Consider the following 17,760-nt stretch of genomic DNA (forward strand, 5'->3'; position numbering starts at 1 on the left):
GGTGAAAAGGGAAAGAACAACTTTCAAGAGTTTGTTCTGTCTACCACAATGTAGGACTGGGGTTGACCTCAGACCCCCAGTGTTGGTGGCAGGTACCTTTATACATTCAGCCACTCCATTCTCCCACACAAGTGGTGAACTCCAAATGTAGACTCTGAAAATGAAGGAAGACTAAAAAGGACTAATATGCTTCTGATTGTGTTCTTGAGTCTTGAATAGAGCATACTCACTTTCAAGCTCCTTGGATACCTAATCCCACTTCTTTTTCTATTATAGTTTGATGGGAAATGCACATGACCCACTGGCTAGGCTTCTCACTCCATCAGTAAGAAAATTATTGTTGCTGTCATACTTCCTCTCCCTGCACTTATCTCTGTAGTCCTTTCTGCACTGACTGTTTCCCTGAAGCTTTCCAGTACACAAAGCAGTTGCCATTCAAGCTAATCTTGTTGTGTGTGATGATTCTTGGTCCTCTCCTGCATACAGTGACAGATGAAACCCTGGATTTCCTGTGTTTCTGGTGTGTTGGACCTGTTTTTGACCATGGAACCACAATCATCTTTAAGACCCAGCATCCATGTTCTGATCATTGCATCTCTGTTCCCATAGTTATCTCCTCACCACAGCCTAATGGACAGGATGTCTATGAGAACTTGTATGTTGCCCTCATACAAAATCATTCAATAAAGAACATAACACTATTTGATTTCTCCAAACCTAAAGACAGGATCCATTCTCATTGTTTTCATTCCAACTTTGCTTTCCAAACATCGCAGAATAGCTAGGAAGATGGCAAAATGTAGGAAAGGCTAGGGGAAAGAGAGATGTTGTCAATTAGAAATACCAAATGCTAACATCGGCAGTAAAGTGCAAGCTCTCAGTCTTCTACAGATGTACATGAGACAGGATGGTTAAAATGTCAAGAACCAGCTATGCATTTGCTTACAAAACAAGTCAAATCCAATTGCATTTCTTTGTTCAGAAACACTGGAAGTGTTCACACTATACTACATTATAGTATACATTGAACTTCATCCATACTTTGGTTACACCATATGTATGTATGTACTTATGTATGTATGTATGTATGTGCATGCATGTATACATATAGGTGTGTGGGAGGGTCAGAGGATGACACCAGGTATCATTCTCAGTCACTCTTCAGCTTATGAACTGAGCCTGCATCTCTCTCACTTGAACCCAGACCTTGTTGGTTCTTGTTCAGAGATGTCATGCCTATCTGGCATTTAAGTGAATACTGGAAATATAAATATATACCCAAGTCTTGACTCTTGTATAATAATCAATTTATCCATTGATCTATATCCCCAACCATCTAGACCAGTGGCTCTTAACCTTCCAAATTCTGAAACCCTTTAATATAGTTCCTCAGGCTGTGATGACCCCAACTATAAAATTATTTCATTTCTACTTCATAACTGTAATTTTTCTACTATTATAAATTCTAAGTAAATGTTTTTGGAGACAGACATTTGCCAAAGGGGTCATGACCCACCAGTTGAGAACTACTGCTCTAGACTATGTCTTTAGAATTGGAAGGTACAGTTTATTTTGTCACTGGGTATTTGTAAAAAAACAATGGCTCTATACTCAGAAACATATTACTTTTCTGGAAATTAGTTAGGTAAAACATCTTAATTTTCAAACTAGAGCTAGGGATGTTGCTCAGAGGCAGAACATTTGTGTAACAGGTACACATTCTGGATTTGGTCTCCAGAATTGGTTTTATTTTTCTCCCCAAAATATAATCAAGAAAGCACCCATGCACCATATACTTAAGGGTATCTCTGTGTGCAATAATATTTAAATGAGTGAGTACTTACTACTAGAAACAACAGAAAGGAATAGTCCCTGCTTGATTCTTCAAAACCTATATCATACATTTGAGGATTCTGTAAAAGAAAGAGCAATTTAAATACAAAGGCTTATAAGTTATAAATGTTATCCAAATGTGATTGGGCCATTGATCAACTCTGTAGGTCTAGTATTTCCCCAGAGTTTTCCATGGGCACAAAGGAAGTACCAATTGTTAAATATGTAGTGAGGGCTTGCCTTTCTTTTCATGGTCTGGGAGCCGTTCAGTTTTTCTCTGAAGGATGACATTCAATGTTTGTGGATCATCTACTGAGAGAACCCAGGTTTCTCCCAGCACCTTCCCCTCCTACACTCATGGCCCTCTGTGATACCTCACTCCTTCCTCTGATTCTCCACTGGAAACTCTAAAGGATGAAGTGATCATCGTTTTCAGGAAATACATCTAGTCTGTGAGTAAGAGGTTTCTTAGTGAGAATCTGAGCTTGCTTTACCCAGCAGGGCTGCATAAGGGAATGATTTGACCACAGGCATGGTTACCAGGTGTTTGGAAGGGTCTGCACTTGGCTGTGCACTTTGGCATTGTTATAAAAAGCCCTTTTGAAACGCTAGAAGGGGCCAGTGGGTTTTGATCCAGGTCCTCCCTAAGCTACCCTGTGTTTCTGTCTGTCTCCTCTCTGCTATCTTTCTATCTAAAAGTTTCTTATCCCTCTCTCCTCCTCATAGGAACCCTTTAAAAGGTGGGAGCTGGCCTCCCACAAGCTGGGATTGCTGTTGTATCAGCTCTAGTTAGAGTGCATCGAATACAAAAATGTAGCATAAAAATTGATACAAATACTTTAAAGCCTCAAAGCTCAAAGATTAGGAAAGAATTTTATATGTACTACCAGGGTTGAGAATGTCCAAGGATTTTATTAATATTAGTGTTCTTTTCCCTACTGCTCACTACCCATCTCCCCAGGAAATAGCCACAAAGGCAACATTTTTTTAATTGTAGGTAAATGGAGCTAAGGTCTCCCCTCAGGCAAAATCTTCATGGCTCAATTAAGAATGTTCTGCATTTCCAGTCTTCCAAGTACATCTTTTCTAACTCGAGGACAAAGCTTTTCTAACTGACCTCCTATTCAGAGACACTTTTACAAATGTTACATATTTCTTACCTGCAAATGTAGATATGTGCAGCCTGCCAGGGTAGCAGGCGGGATTAGGGTAATGGCAAAAACCAGAAATTCATCTGGAAAGGGACCAAGAATCATAAAACATATAGAAAAGAAAGTGACCTAGAAGAAAATGAAATACACACTTTAAGTTACTTTCTAAAATGCAATGTGAGGGGCTAAGGGTTGGCTCAGCAGTTAGGAGCATTTACTGCTCTTACAGAGGACCTGAGTTAAGTTCCCAGGACTCATATCAAGCAGCTCACAGCTTCTTGTAACTCCAGCTTCAAGGGACACAACACCTTTTTCTTGCAGCTTTATTTTTGAAAAAACACACCCATATACATAATTAAAAAATAAAAATAAATCTTAAAACCAAAAATTTAATGTATGTTGCTCAAATTCTAAAGGGTCTTACCAATAATAAAAACCTGCAGCCAGATATTGGGGTAAATGCTGAAAAACGGAGAGACAAAGGAACACATCACTAGAGAAAGTTCTCTCCACTATGGAATTCTCAGGCTGAATGGAAGGCGAGGTCCTATCTCCACAAATTGAAGACTCGTGAGTCTTCAGCTGAAAAGCTGTATGTAGTTCCTGTCTCCTCACGCCATGTATATCTTTCTCCACCAAGCCATATCATTTCCTTCCTAGTGTTGAGATGAAAGACGTGTGTGCTTCCCAAATTCTGATAGCAAAGGCATGAAATCTGAAGTGCTGCGATTAAAGGTGTGTGACTCCCAAGCACTGGGACTTAAGGTGTGTGCCACCACTGCCTGTCTCTGTTTCTCTCCTAGACTGAATCAATCTCATGTAGTTCAGGGTGGCTTTGAACTCACAGAGGTCCAGATGAATCTCTGCCTCCTGAGTGCTAGGATTAAAGGTGTGTGCCACCACTGCCTGGCATCTATGTTTAATCTAGTGGCTGTCTCTGTCCTCTGATTCTTAGGTAAGCTTTATTTGGTTCACAATATATCACCACAAATGTGCTTTCAATTTATAGAAAGCTTGCATTGAATATATTCTAATCTGATTTCAATTTCATAAACTAGGTAAAATTGACTTTTCTTCCTAGATTTAGCTAAAAGCATTTGGCTTGACATTTGAAATTTGGCAAAGCTGGACAGATATAGGATCTGATGCATGAAGTTTCTATATCCAGTTTTAATTACAGAAGAACAAAAATAAAATCGGTTTGATGTTGTCTAGGGAGTTAAATAAGCTATAGGCAATAATCAACGGGAAATAGTTTCAAATTGAATGGAAGCAGTACTTTTTTAGAGGGGTTTTTTTCCCCCCAGATATATTGATAAAAGAATTTTAGGCATGCAATATGTCTCTGAGTAGCAATGGAACCTGTAGTAGAATATTATTTTAAGGTGTGCTACTTTTGTTTATGTTGCATTTATTTAACTCTATGAAGCTGTGTTACTGTTCCTATCTAAAACACCTGATGGTCTAATAAAGAGCTGAACAGCCAATTAGCAAGGCAGGAGAAAGGATAGGCAGGACTGGCAGGCAGAGAGAATATATAGAGGGGAAAGTCTGGGAGGAGAGATGAAACACCCAGAGAGGGAGGAGGACTCCAGGCACCAGCCACCCAGATACACAGCAAGCCAGAGTAAGAGTAAGATTTATAGAAGTAAGAGAATGGGACAAGCCCAGAGGCAAAAGATAAATTGGATAAGTTAAGAAAAGCTGTCTAGAAACTAAGCCAAGCTAAGGCTGGGAGTTCATAATTAAGAATAAGTCTCCATGAATGATTTATTTGGGATCTGGGTGGCAGCCCCCCCTCCCCAAGAATAAAAAGCAAACAACAACAGGTACCAACAGACCAGAAGTCACAGGTGCAAACTTTAAAACATCATGGCCTCACCTTTTCCTTTCTAAGATATGCCAAAGCTTTTCTAGAAGGTTCTGTGCTTTTTTTCAGTTCATTCTGATGCCAGAGTACTCTTCTCTGACTGTATTTCCATTCTAGAACCTTCTAAGTTTTCTCTCAACAAAACATAGACGACTGTAGGATTCATCAATGAGAACATCATTTACGGCAAGCCATGATTCTAGCCTTAATTCCCATCCTAACAAGGTCCCTTCCTATGCTCTGCTTTCTACTCTGCACACATTTCATCATGTTCTACTGCTTTATAGGAGAGGCTTGGATTTCTCTCCTTTTGGCTTTTGATCCTATTTGCCTCTTCTTCTAAAGAAGAAAAGTGTATCTTTAGAAAAATATCATCATTAGAAAATCTTACTCCCTATTAACTTTCAGGAGTCAATCTCTGCTTTGTATATGGTTTTTAGTATTAAATTGTGTGGATGTGTTTTATGATAGTATGCCATGCCATATGTCAATGTCCATGCGAACTTGTGGAAATATGTGACTATAAATTAATAATTAATTTGTAGAAATGAGCATATGAGTAGTGTGGCAAGTACAAAAATACAAATATAACATCATTTGATGCTGATGTGTATCAAGTCCTCCAGTGCCTCAAATACAAAATACTAGAGGTGAAAGTTAGTTCTTATTTAACTCCCTGGAAGCAGAGACTAAATAATCTGCATGTTTCCTTCCTCAAGTTTTAGTCCAGAGAGAAAAATCAAGTATTTGTTAGATAGTGATGTAATTAAGACATTCAAAAAATAAAAGCTAGAATAAATACATATAAGTCACACATATTTCCCTTATAAGTTTAGAAAGAGATGTCATTTGATGATGCTTAACAAGGAATCTCTCAAGAATCATATTTAAGTTTTAGATTTTTAAATTAACAAAATTTCTAGTCTTCTGAAATTTCCATGTCCTTTGTACTCATTTAATTCTTTTTCCCAAAAGAAATTTCAAAACTATCTCTAGGTTTGTTTTATGATCCTATAACTTATTCTGTTACCTTTAAAGATAGTGAAATGGAAATAGAGAAATTTTAACATATATATTATATATTTCCATAATTACATCATGAAACAAGTGAAAATTCTCAGAAAAATACATGTGAAGTATTTTAAAGTATAATTAGTTTATTTTACACCAACAAAAAACATTTAAAAAGTGTTAGTACTAAACCATAAAAATAAAAACATAGTAAACATACTTACAATATAAAAGCAAAGTGACCAAATGCCACTATTTTTCCTCCCCTTGCGATAAATGAATGAAATCACATAAGTCATAAAAATAATTGACATGGCATAACCACCAATATACAGAATCTGAAATGAATAGGAATATGAGAATAAATATTGTGATACATGAAAACATTTGAATGTATTAATATCATGAAACAATATTTTCATGTTCCTTCATCTATAATAACTTAAATATCACAGAGAGTGGTAGAGTGGGTGGCTTAGACTTCTCATTTCTCAGCAGGAACATTATAAAATACACAAAACCAGGAGAGAGGCAACTGTCAGTTTTCTGCAAGCAAAAGTTTACATACAACAACTAACTCAAAAAACAACAACTTAGAGGGCTTTGGTGTGTTCTGACCATTCTTGGCCTACCACAGCCTCTGCTTGGAGACAGTCATACCAATGGATGCTTGTGTTTTCAGTATAGGATCATGGTTTCTGGTCCCACTTAACTGAAGCTTTGTGTGTGTGTGGTAACAAAAATGTTTGAGAATATACAACCAGTGTTACTGAATCTCAAAGACAAAACAGTCAAAGAGAGACAGTCATAGTAGCTTTTAATCTTTAATCTTAGCACTCAGGGGGATCTACATAAGTTCAAAGCCAGATAGAACTACATAGTTAGACCCTGTCCCCCCCCCCAAAAAAGCCATAGCAACAATTTTATGTCATATATATTTTAACCACACTTTAAGAAAGCCTTATAAAAATGAAAATGTTAAAAATTGAAAGTGTATTCTATGTTCATGTCAAGTTTTTGGTTGAATCATTCATTTAATGATAGTTGTTTTAGGCATGTTGACACTTACCTGAATAAATAGGTCTCCAGTTGTAAGCGTACTCTCTTGAGGGGCTGAGGCATAGAATATAACATACATAAATAAAATGAGTGCCCAGTAGATTGGAACTTCAACCAGAGCCTGCCCGAACCAGTATGCAGATGAGCAGAGGCCTGAAATCCACAGCTGGAGCTGAGCTCTGTTCTGATATGAATTGTAATCATCAGTTGGATATTATTTTTGTAAAACTAAGGATAATATAGAAAATAAGTAAATGAGATAGTCATCACTAGTGATTAAACACTACACAGACGAAGGGAAGTGGATCATCCTAAAGCTTCTCTATCAAAACTTGCTGTTGCTATTAATAAAAATAGTTTATCCTAATGTGCTGTTGTAGTTAATAAAAATAAATCATTCAAAGTCACTGACAGAGTAATAGTGCAGTCAATCAAAGATTGACTTAATGGCCCAAGGAGGAAAATCCCCCAGCTAAGCACTAACTTTCGGTGGTAAAACAATTAATCTCTTACACTTATGAAGGTAGCCATTTTTTATGTAAAATTCTCACTGTTTTATTCTGATTAAAACACTGTAAATAATTGCACATGGCATGATAGCTTTGGAGTGGCTAATTTTAAAGTCATTAATATATTTCATAATAACATATATTGGCTATGTAGTTACTTTATGTTCCAGATATATGCAGCACTAAATTTTATATTTAAAAAAAAATCTACCAAGTTATACAAATTTCGAAAGTTTTCTTCAGGTGTATTTTCTATCTCTCCTTCTTTGGATAATCTAATTAAAGGTATGATAGATCAATTAATGTTGTCCCATGAATCATTAAAACTTAGATTATTTTTCCCGAGTTGTTTTTCTTTTCTGTGCTTCAGCTTTATGGTCATTGTTGCTGTCTTCCAGTTCATTCCTTTTTTACCTGTGTGTTTTATTTTACGTCACGTTCGTTGTTTTTCATACAGATATGTCAGGTACTTATAGGCGTTCCACTTGATTGGTTTTTTTAAACCTTTCCTTACCATATTCATTCTTTTAATTAAAACCTTGATCATAATAACATTTTCTTTTTAAATATTACTTCTTTTATTTTCCCTGTCATTTCTGGGTTTGTTTTCAATTGACTTTTTCCCTTCTTGTTTCAGTACGTGTTTTCCTGTTTCTCTGAAATCCAAGTAATTTTTCTTGGATATTGGACATTGTGAATTTACCTTGTCACATACTGGGTTTGTATTATTATTTAAGAAGGTTTGATTTTGTCCTGGCAAGTGTTAAAGTTTCCTGTAGATTAACTTAAACCTTTTGTTTTTAATTAATGCTTTACTCAAGAACTACTTTAGCCATACTCTTTTGGATAAGGTGTGTGTGTGTGTGTGTGTGTGTGTGTGTGTGTGTGTGTGTGTGTGTGTGTGTGTGTGTGTGTGTGTGTGTGTGTGTATTCACATGTGAATGCACAGGTGTGGGCTTGCATCCTATGGATGTATGTGCCTTTGGAGATTGATACTGGATTGTGGTGATGTACTGTGTAGCCTAATAAACTTGCCAGGATCAGAGGACAGAGCCAGCCACTGGATTAGACATAAAGGTAGGCAGTGGTGGTACACACCTTTAATCCCAGCACTTGAGATCTCATGCCTTTGCTTGGAAAGAACAGACACCTTTAATCCCAGAAAGTAATATGGCAGGGCAGAGAAAGGTATGTAAGGCACGTGGAAACAAGAACTCACTCTCTTTATTAGGCTGAGGATTTCATAGAGGTAAGGACTGGTGGCTGGCTGTTCTGCTTCTCTAATCTTTCAGCTTTCACCCTGATATCTGGCTCTGGGTTTTCTATTAAAGACCACCTAAGATTCTAACACCATTGGGCATCTCCTTCTATAATTATAAGGTGATGATGATGATGATGATGATTTAGACAGGATCTCTCACTGATCACAAGACTCATTGATTTGACTAAAGTGAGTTCCTGGAATCTTCCTGTCTCTGCTTCCTAGTGCTGGAGTTGAGAGCATACTACCACGACTTGATTTTTACATGGATGCTAGAGATCAAAGTCAGGTCCTCCTGCCTGGATGCTAAGCACTTTACTCACTGAGCTGTGTCCCTGGTTCTTAAATCCTGCTCTGAAGTTGAATCCTTTGGTGAACCCCTACAACTGATGATTGGAAATAGATATTTCCAGTCTTGCATCACTTTTTGAATTTGCTCATCTTATGGAGACCTGTACATTCTTGACACCATGAAGTTCTACCGTATGTATGCATGGCTCAGTATTGGCACAGACAACTCTGTAGAGTTCTATAGCCCTTGCTCTATGTAATTTCTTCTTTGGCAGAACATTTATATGCAACTTCTAGCCACTGTAATCTTTTTGGATTCCAAGTTATTCTTTTTAGTTTAATAAGACCTTTGTGTGCTGCTTGAGATCTCTCTCTCTCTGTTTCATGAATTATTTCCAAGAAAAAATGTGTGACATACAACTCAAATTTATTGTTTCTTTTTCTAAGGAAATCTCAACCAGTCTTCCACTGAAAAGATTAAGTTTTAGGGGGACAAATTTTGCCAGGCGGTGGTGGTACACGCCTTTAATCCCAGCACTCAGGAGGCAGAGGCAGGCAGATCTCTGTGAGTTCCAGGCCAGCCTGGGCTACCAAGTGAGTTCCAGGCAAGGTGCAAAGCTACACAGGGAAACCCTGTCTCGAAAAACCAAAAACAAATTTCATCACAATGCCTCCATTTTCCAGAAGTAAAACAAACCAAGCTTTTATCTACTTCTCATTTTCTTTTCTCTTTATCTTTCCATCTCTTCCTCCCTCCTCCTTCCTTTATTTCATTCTTGCTTTTTACTTCTATAATGTGCAATTGTATTTGAATCAACTGCTCAGTGTATAAACATGCACACTATACTAAAGAAAAGTCCCACAATCACATTATAAATAACTTCCAATTGTTTAAATTAACTAAAATTTCCATTATTTCCTACTACCTTATAGTCATCAACGCTGGTCATGGAGATATAAGGAGGAACAGAGGCCATCATGAGGATACATGAGAAGAAATAAGGCAAATGATCAAATGGTCCATAGCTATTGTCCTAGGAATGAAAGTAATGCAGTGTACTTAATGGGCAAAGTTGAAAAATCATTGTCTATATTACATTGCTCAAAACATAATCAATTTCCTATAATATTGCCTTGGGGTTGTTTTGAGATTTCCTCCTCTTTACATCCTAATTCAATTTTCAATATAGATTTTGCTTCTCTCTCTCTCTCTCTCTCTCTCTCTTTCTCTCTTTCTCTATACATATATATTATATGATTATGAAATGAAAATAATAATGAGAACAAGGCATTATTATGACTGTAAAATTCTAAAATTTAGGCTGACATTTAAAGATGATCAATATTTTTAGGCTTCCAATAACTGTGATATTTTGGCAGTTTAAACCAATGCAACCAAATTAATATTCAGGAATTCCAACCTCACAAGTTTCACATTCTATTTTTTCCCTCCTCCTCCCTATCTTCCTCCTTCTGTTTATATATATATATATATATAGTCTTATCATGAAAATGCAAATTAGCCTTGAACTCATAATGTTCCTGCCTTAACCTCACAAGTGCTAGAATTATAGGTGTGAGTCAGCGTGTTTGCATTCTCTCTCCTAATTTATCATTTAGTACTTACAGGCAACAGCTAAACTGAATATACATAGTCATATATGATATACTGTAACAGGGTATATATCAAATTAATATAAATACATACTAAGATAGATTCAAATGCCAATCTAATGTAGAAAAGAAATTCTAACAATAACATAGAAATCATTCTGAATGGAATGATCCAGAAAGCTTGAGATACAGTAGAATCTACACATACACACCAACCTCAGGAAATGTGCTTCGGTCAGTTTGAATGTGGGCTGATGGTGTGAACAGTCCAAGTAGCCCATTACTCACAATATCCACCAGAACCGGAAAACAATTCAGTCTCTTGGTGTTGCATACTAACATAAAGTTGTAATTCTAAAATGTAATGAAAAGATTATCAGCACAGAAAGAGGAAACATAAAAGCAGTATGTGCAATGTATAAACATTTTTCAAATGCTGACAGGAGGGTGCATTCTTTGTGATGTGGTTGATGTACTGATGCTTCTTCAATTCCCTTTTGGTTGAAGATGCACAAATCAATGCCGTAATTTTTAAATGCCCTAATTAAGTAATGGAACATAATTAAAAATTAAAACAAACCTTTAATAGGATAAACTAATTATGATACATTCATATAGCCATTCCTTGGAATTGAAACATTTCCTCCTAAGGGAGATGTGAGATGGATAAGAATCAAGAAGTTCATGAAATTTCATGGCCTATGAGGCCCCTTCTTGTGGCTATGGAATAGTTAAGTTGCTGAGGGAGAAGAGACTCTTCTGTGGAGCTGTGTACAAGCTGTGCAGTGAATTGTTGATGCATCTTTTGGGAACTTTTTACCCATGCTGGGGTGAACTCTGTGGTAATACAGATGCCAGATTCACCCATACTCCTGTAAGAAACCCCAATAAACTGATTGGTTCACTAAGCTAGACTTGTATAGAAAAGGTCTTTGGTCTTATTCACATCTCCTTGAGAAAGGCCATGTAACATTTACAGACTGTACCTAATTTAGGGGTTACATTTGGGGTCTCTGGCCTGCAGTTTAAAATAACAACTAGAAATTGTCTTGTTTTTAATGTTTTACATTCATTCATCAATGTGTGTGTGTCTACATCTACGCATGTGCACACCTGCGCATGTGTGGAGGTCAGAGGACAACTTGCAGGAGTCAGTTCTCTCCACCATGTGGATTCCAGGAATCAAACTCAGATAATAATTGTATATTGAGCTAGTAATTAATATAACTTTATTATTATTAAACTCATGAATAAAGTTCTCTGAATAATGAAAGTAGGAATCTTATGCATTCTCTTAAGTAAGTTTTAGGTTTAAGTGGTATAATCATAGCCCAAACTCTCTCCCCAAATGTAAAATATATGGTCATATACATTATAGGTATATAATGGCTCAGACTCCATTTTTCATCAAATTGCCCTATCATAGCCACAGCTCTGTTCCTAGTCACTAACTGGAGATGCACCTACATTCTCACCACCAGACAGTATGATAGCTCCATTGTACAGAGTCTCTTCTGTGGCATTTCTAGTCCCAGAGGCATCAACATCTAAAGATATGTTCTGTCTCTCCAGCGAATGTATGAAGTCATCAATCTGTGCTCCTAATAGACAGTAAAACAGGCATGATAAACCAAGAGACTGCAACATGATTATGTATCAAAATGACTCTTTTGTCATTTATATATTACAGCATGGAATAGTATAGATTTTAATTCTTCTCTGAACAAATACCTGTTCTTCCCTGTTTGCTTTATGTGTCTGCACGTGTGTTAGCATATGGGTGGGAGCACATGTGAGTACAAGCATGTGGAGGCCAAAGTGGATGCCAGGCATCTTCTTTGATTGCTCTTTACTGTATGTACTGAAGCAAGGTCTCTCACATGGGTCAGACACGGCCATTCAGATGGTCTTCCCAGCTACCTTCTTCTGGGTAGCGCTATCTCTGCCTCCTGAGCTCTGGGATTACAGAGAGGCCTCCATACCCAACAAGCATTTGTGTGGGCTCTGGAGATCAGAACTCTGTCCTCACACTTATACTGAACCTTCTTCCTAGGCCTTCTATTTATAGACTTTCTAAATATGGTTCAATAATGATATTAATAATAATGCTTGTATACTTATGATTTCTTCTAGTTAAAAAATAACTCTGATCATTAAAAATAACTTTTGCTAACATCTTGTGAGTTTTAGAATAGAAATAGAAATGAACTAAACAATATATGATTGCCTTATACTAATGGCTGCACCAGTGGTCATAGAATTAAAATGTTTAAAATTTATAGGTTATTCCTACCAATGTGCTATTCTATCCAACTCCTCAAATCTCCCATTATGGTCATCGTGACATTAAACTTTCCACAGTATTTTTATGTAAAATTTCTTGATTTTCAATGTGTGCTGATATAATACATATCTCCTTTATCATATATTTCTGGCATCATTATTCCAATTTAGGATGGAGTTTGCTAAACTAGGGGCAAAACATGTTCATCTTTTTTTCATGTGTGTCTTTTCTAAGCAATGTTTTTAAACAGTGACAATATTCATCAACTACATGTTAGCGACATTTTTACCTGTTTTGTTGATGATCAATAAGTTAGTGAGAGGCTCATGTGGTTGTTGGCCAGGGGTGAGGAAGTACATATGAGGAGACAGTTCCCAGCAGTAATCGATGTCACGTACTATCCTATGAATATTTGCTGACAAAATATGCAGAAGTCCAATCCCTAAAATCAGAATCCTACATAGAAAAAATTGATAACATAGACCTGTAGCCATTTTCCAGTCTTCAAAACATTCTTTTAATGATACAGATATAATACAAGCAAGACATTAGTAAAAATAGACAGTTGTATGCATGGTGCTTTGTTTTATTTCTTGAACTTTTTCTCCTCTCTGAAATGGGAGTGGTAGCCAGGACTTCCCCTCCGTACACTTGCCTTGCTGCTCTCTGACCGTGGGGCAGCCTGCACAGTTTTAGAATGCGGTTCCTTAGATTATAAGCCGAGCTTTAGCCTCATTTTCACTGCTTCTGTTCTAATGTCCCCCCTCCACTCAAGTCTTGCTCTCTTCCCTCCCGTCTACTCTTGCTCATGGCAACATAGTTTTCTTATCCGCATAGGGTCAAAATGTCATCCATTTTTATGTTTCTCTTTCCTTTGATCCCCATCTGAAAAAGCATAAAAATTGTATTTCAGAACTCCAGCACTAATGCCGAAACCTCACCCTTATCTCCTTTGTAAGCATGGGGAACTCCAAGATTTCTTGCCTGCTGGGCTCTGTGGTTGCCAAACTTCTGTTCTTGCCTCTCCCACTCTGATTTTCAAAGCATTTCTGAATTAACTGCAAAGATTTTTTCTTTTGGTCTCAACCTTGTAAATGTTTTCAATTTGAGTCACTTATTCAATAAGGATGACTGGAATTCTCTATATGTCCTGTCTCCCATGTGTGAACAGATTGACATCTTATTGATGGACTATGAGATGGGCACAGGAGGCTAATGTCACGAGACAAATTCCTTGGGAGTCAACTGATGTCTTTCATGTACAGCTCCTAAAAGTTCCCAGCATTTGGCAGGCATTGAGAAGGGTCAACATAAGGGTCCCATAAGAGACATGGGAGAATGTGAAAATGTATCAACTTTACAGACACATTGTAGTTCCAGAGAATTCTGTGAAATCTGTGAGTCAGGAGACACACACACACACCTACAACATTAAGTTCTAAGGTGTCCATTGTTTCTACTGTGGAGACTTTAGTGGAGTAACAGTAATAAAGAAAGAGTCTGTGCCACATATTATTTCTGAGAAATTTTTCATCCAATGCATTAATATAATAAAGTGTAAATATCAAGACTGTTAACAGAAATAACAGGTACATACCTGCACTGGAACTTCTTTTTTTATCATTTTTTCTTACAGTTCTACTTAGGTGTAGTTTAATGCAACAATTGGAAGATGTCAGGATATCTTAATACTCACAGAAAAAAGACAGATTTCCTTTCGTGTTTTAACTTCAAGAAGCGAAGCCTGGCAACTGTGCAGAGCTGCTGCCACCAGAGCGCCATGCCCCCTTTCCTAGTACTCGCCTCACTGAGTAAAGAGACAAGTTGTTCCATTTCATCAAGCCTCCCTGTGTCCCTTGTTCCTGCAGCTCCTGATACATTGACATCTATGAAACAAAAGCAAGCAATCTCCAGTAAGTGATTACATTTTTCTCTGAAAGCATTTTTTTTATCTAGATATTTAAAAACATTCTCTTGTGGGAAAACAGAATTCCAAGATAAAACAAAAACGTGTCAATACAACTTTGAAAGTTGAAACTATTTCAAATGATATTTCTTTAAAAGAAAGCTGTGGAATATAACAGCATAGGGAATGTCCACATGCTAATACATATGAAGGCAGAGTGAACTACAAGAATGTAAAACAGTAATTTTTCCATTTAAATATTAAGTCAAAGAGCAGAGAAAAGTATAAGTTTCCTAAGGAGAATCTCGTGGGGAGGTACTTGTAGAGGGTACAAAGTGGCTTGCTGGGTAAAGAAAACATTCTAAAGCTTGCTTTACATGCTTGTTACAGAGCACCTGATGCCAAACTCCTCGATAGGAAAAAACAGCAGATGAACAGCTCATGTTATATAAATTACAATTCATTAACTAGATAATAACAGTGACCCATAAACTCAACAGTTTCTCTAACAAACTATGACAATAGTAAGAGAACCCACAAGAGTCTTCTTTGGGTTTTGTTTTTGTTACAAGGTCAATTTACACAAGTTAAATATATTTGTGTGTACTGAAATATTAGGAATAGATTTTAAATTTTGTGGGTCCTTTTGAGAAAGGACCTCACTTTGTAATACAGGTCAGGCTTGAGCTCATGATGTTCCTGCCTCAGTCTCCCAAGAGCTACAGTTATAGGTGGGTACCACCATGCCCAGCTAGAAGTGCTTTGTGAACAGACTTGACTTCCCACTGACACACATCCCTCTTTGAACAAATTCCTGGAACTAGAGGGTGTTACAAAAGATAATGAAAAGTGATTATGAGTAACTACTATTAGGCCATCACCACTGTAGCCAAGACCAGGCAAGACCAATGGCTTCTGACAAGGAGACAAAATAGTATTCCTCTTACTTGTTTTTTTTTCCTGTCTGCCCATAAGAAACTCAGCAACAATAGAGACCATGAATGTCGGAGTGACCGACTCAAGTACTCCTGAAGGCAGGTAGCACTGGAATGTACTTTATTCCTAGAGGAACTCAAAACTATGTTGAACCCAAACAGCTGTAAAAAGATGGATAAGAAAGAGCCTCAAGAGTTAGATTCTTACTAGAGAAACAGCCTCTTTCCTTTGCCTTGTTGACTCCAACTTGTTTCCAGTGAAACCATGGGTGGATTTTAGTTAATAAAGTCAAAGGAAAGTTATCTTAAAAAATTATTCCTTTTTCTCAAACTACATTTGTTATTAATCTTACTGTTGAGTGTCTTAAGCTTCCTGTTTTAGAAATGTATTCCTATTGGAACTGGAGAGATGGCTTGGTGGTTAATACTGCTCTTCCAGAGGTTCTGAATTTGGTTTCCAGCATCCATGTTGGCAGCTCAGAACTGCCTAAAACTCCAGCTTCAGGGGATCCAATGCCTCTGGCCTCCATGGACACACACACACACACACACACACACACACACACACACACCCCTAAAATGAAATAAATCTTTTTACAAATAATTTATTCCTATGTATCAAGTAATATAAGTAACACATGTCCAAAGTTTAAATGGATCATTTTTAAAAAATAGAAGTTTCCAAGAAAGCATTTTGATGGACACAGGATAGAGAATCTAGGATACATAAACACTTGGTCAGTTCTTGTCAGTCACCCCAGATGAGGCACATCTGTGGTAGAGATGGCAATGGATGGCAAAGGATTTCCTCATTTCTACAGAACTTCAAAGAGCAACAACAACGACTGTCATGACTATTGAAATGGAATATTTTCAAAATGGACAAAGCATGATGGCTTTCATTCTTTTTACCTACCCGACTGGTCAACCGTTGATTTTCCTTCCAGTTTCAGGAACACCTCATTCAGTGTTGTTATCGAAACACCATAGTTCTCAATTCCCAGGTCTGGGCATCTCTCAAGATCCCTGTAAAGATCTAATGAACAAATTTAAAAATGTGGTCATCAGGAAAATGCAAAAGAAAACTGCTTTGGCATTCTCATCCCAGTCTGAGAGGAGATCATCCAAAACCACAAATAACAACAAATGCTAGAAAGCATGTGGGGAATGTTTCATTCCTGTTCACTGCTGATGAGAGTATGACTTTGTTCAACTACTATGGAAATCAATGTGAAGATTTCTCAAAGAGCTAAACAAACAAAACAAAAACCAACCAACCAACCGACCGACCAACCGACAAAACAGAACTACCATATGACCCAGCTATACCACTGTGGAGCACATACCCAAAGTCCTGTATATCCCATTACAGAGATGTCTGCACATCGAGGTTCATTGCTACTCATTTCACAATAGATAGGAGTGGAATAAACCTAGATGTCCATGAATAGACAATGAAAATATGGTGCATACACACAATGGAATTCTTTCTATTCAGCCACAAAGAAAAGTAAAATTATGAAAATTTCAGGAAAATGGATGGAACTCGAGCCGAAGAGATGGCTTAGAGAGTAAACGCATTTGCTACCAAGCCAGTGACCTTGTTTTACTTCCTGGAACCCATAAGGCATAAGGGGAGAACCCTCTCACAAGTTGTCCTCTGACCACATTCAAACTGTAGTGTTCATGCATCCCTCCCCAAAACATATTAAACAAATAAAATATGTGTAGGAGGGAGCCTTCAAGAAGGCTGTTTTTATGGTAGGTGATGCTTAATGCAGAGACTCACACACTACTTGTCAAAGTTCTGAGAATGAGTTTGTTGGCAAGCTCAGTCCTAAATGCAAGCATCTATCTCTGCCACTTCCTTCAAGGCCCAGAGAGCAACACAAGAGAGGAAGCAGAAGGAATGTGAGAGCTGGAGGATGGGAGGAGAGCCATGAAATTGTCTTCTGGATATGGCATGGCTATTGCAATCATGAACACACAGCATCTCTGACTACCTGCTCTAGCCCTGTGCAAGACTGGACCCTTCA

General features: G+C 37.4%; 1 protein-coding gene across 1 annotated transcript in view; it reads right to left on the reverse strand.

The window, feature by feature from the left end:
• Window positions 1–17,760, reverse strand: part of LOC118589709 (ATP-binding cassette sub-family A member 8-A-like) — a 72,373-nt gene that overhangs the window by 19,096 nt on the left and 35,517 nt on the right. The window contains exons 18-28 of the mRNA XM_036197216.1: window positions 16,641–16,760; window positions 14,580–14,769; window positions 13,173–13,339; window positions 12,067–12,200; window positions 10,816–10,953; window positions 9,912–10,019; window positions 6,935–7,108; window positions 6,090–6,203; window positions 2,994–3,113; window positions 1,845–1,913; window positions 718–809 (exon numbers count right to left, since the gene is read on the reverse strand). Coding sequence (XP_036053109.1) covers window positions 718–809; window positions 1,845–1,913; window positions 2,994–3,113; window positions 6,090–6,203; window positions 6,935–7,108; window positions 9,912–10,019; window positions 10,816–10,953; window positions 12,067–12,200; window positions 13,173–13,339; window positions 14,580–14,769; window positions 16,641–16,760 — 1,426 coding nt within the window. The remainder of the gene's footprint in view (window positions 1–717; window positions 810–1,844; window positions 1,914–2,993; window positions 3,114–6,089; window positions 6,204–6,934; window positions 7,109–9,911; window positions 10,020–10,815; window positions 10,954–12,066; window positions 12,201–13,172; window positions 13,340–14,579; window positions 14,770–16,640; window positions 16,761–17,760) is intronic.

The sequence above is a fragment of the Onychomys torridus genome, chromosome 8 (assembly GCF_903995425.1).
Source record: "Onychomys torridus chromosome 8, mOncTor1.1, whole genome shotgun sequence".
In the NCBI taxonomy this organism is placed as follows: domain Eukaryota; kingdom Metazoa; phylum Chordata; class Mammalia; order Rodentia; family Cricetidae; genus Onychomys; species Onychomys torridus.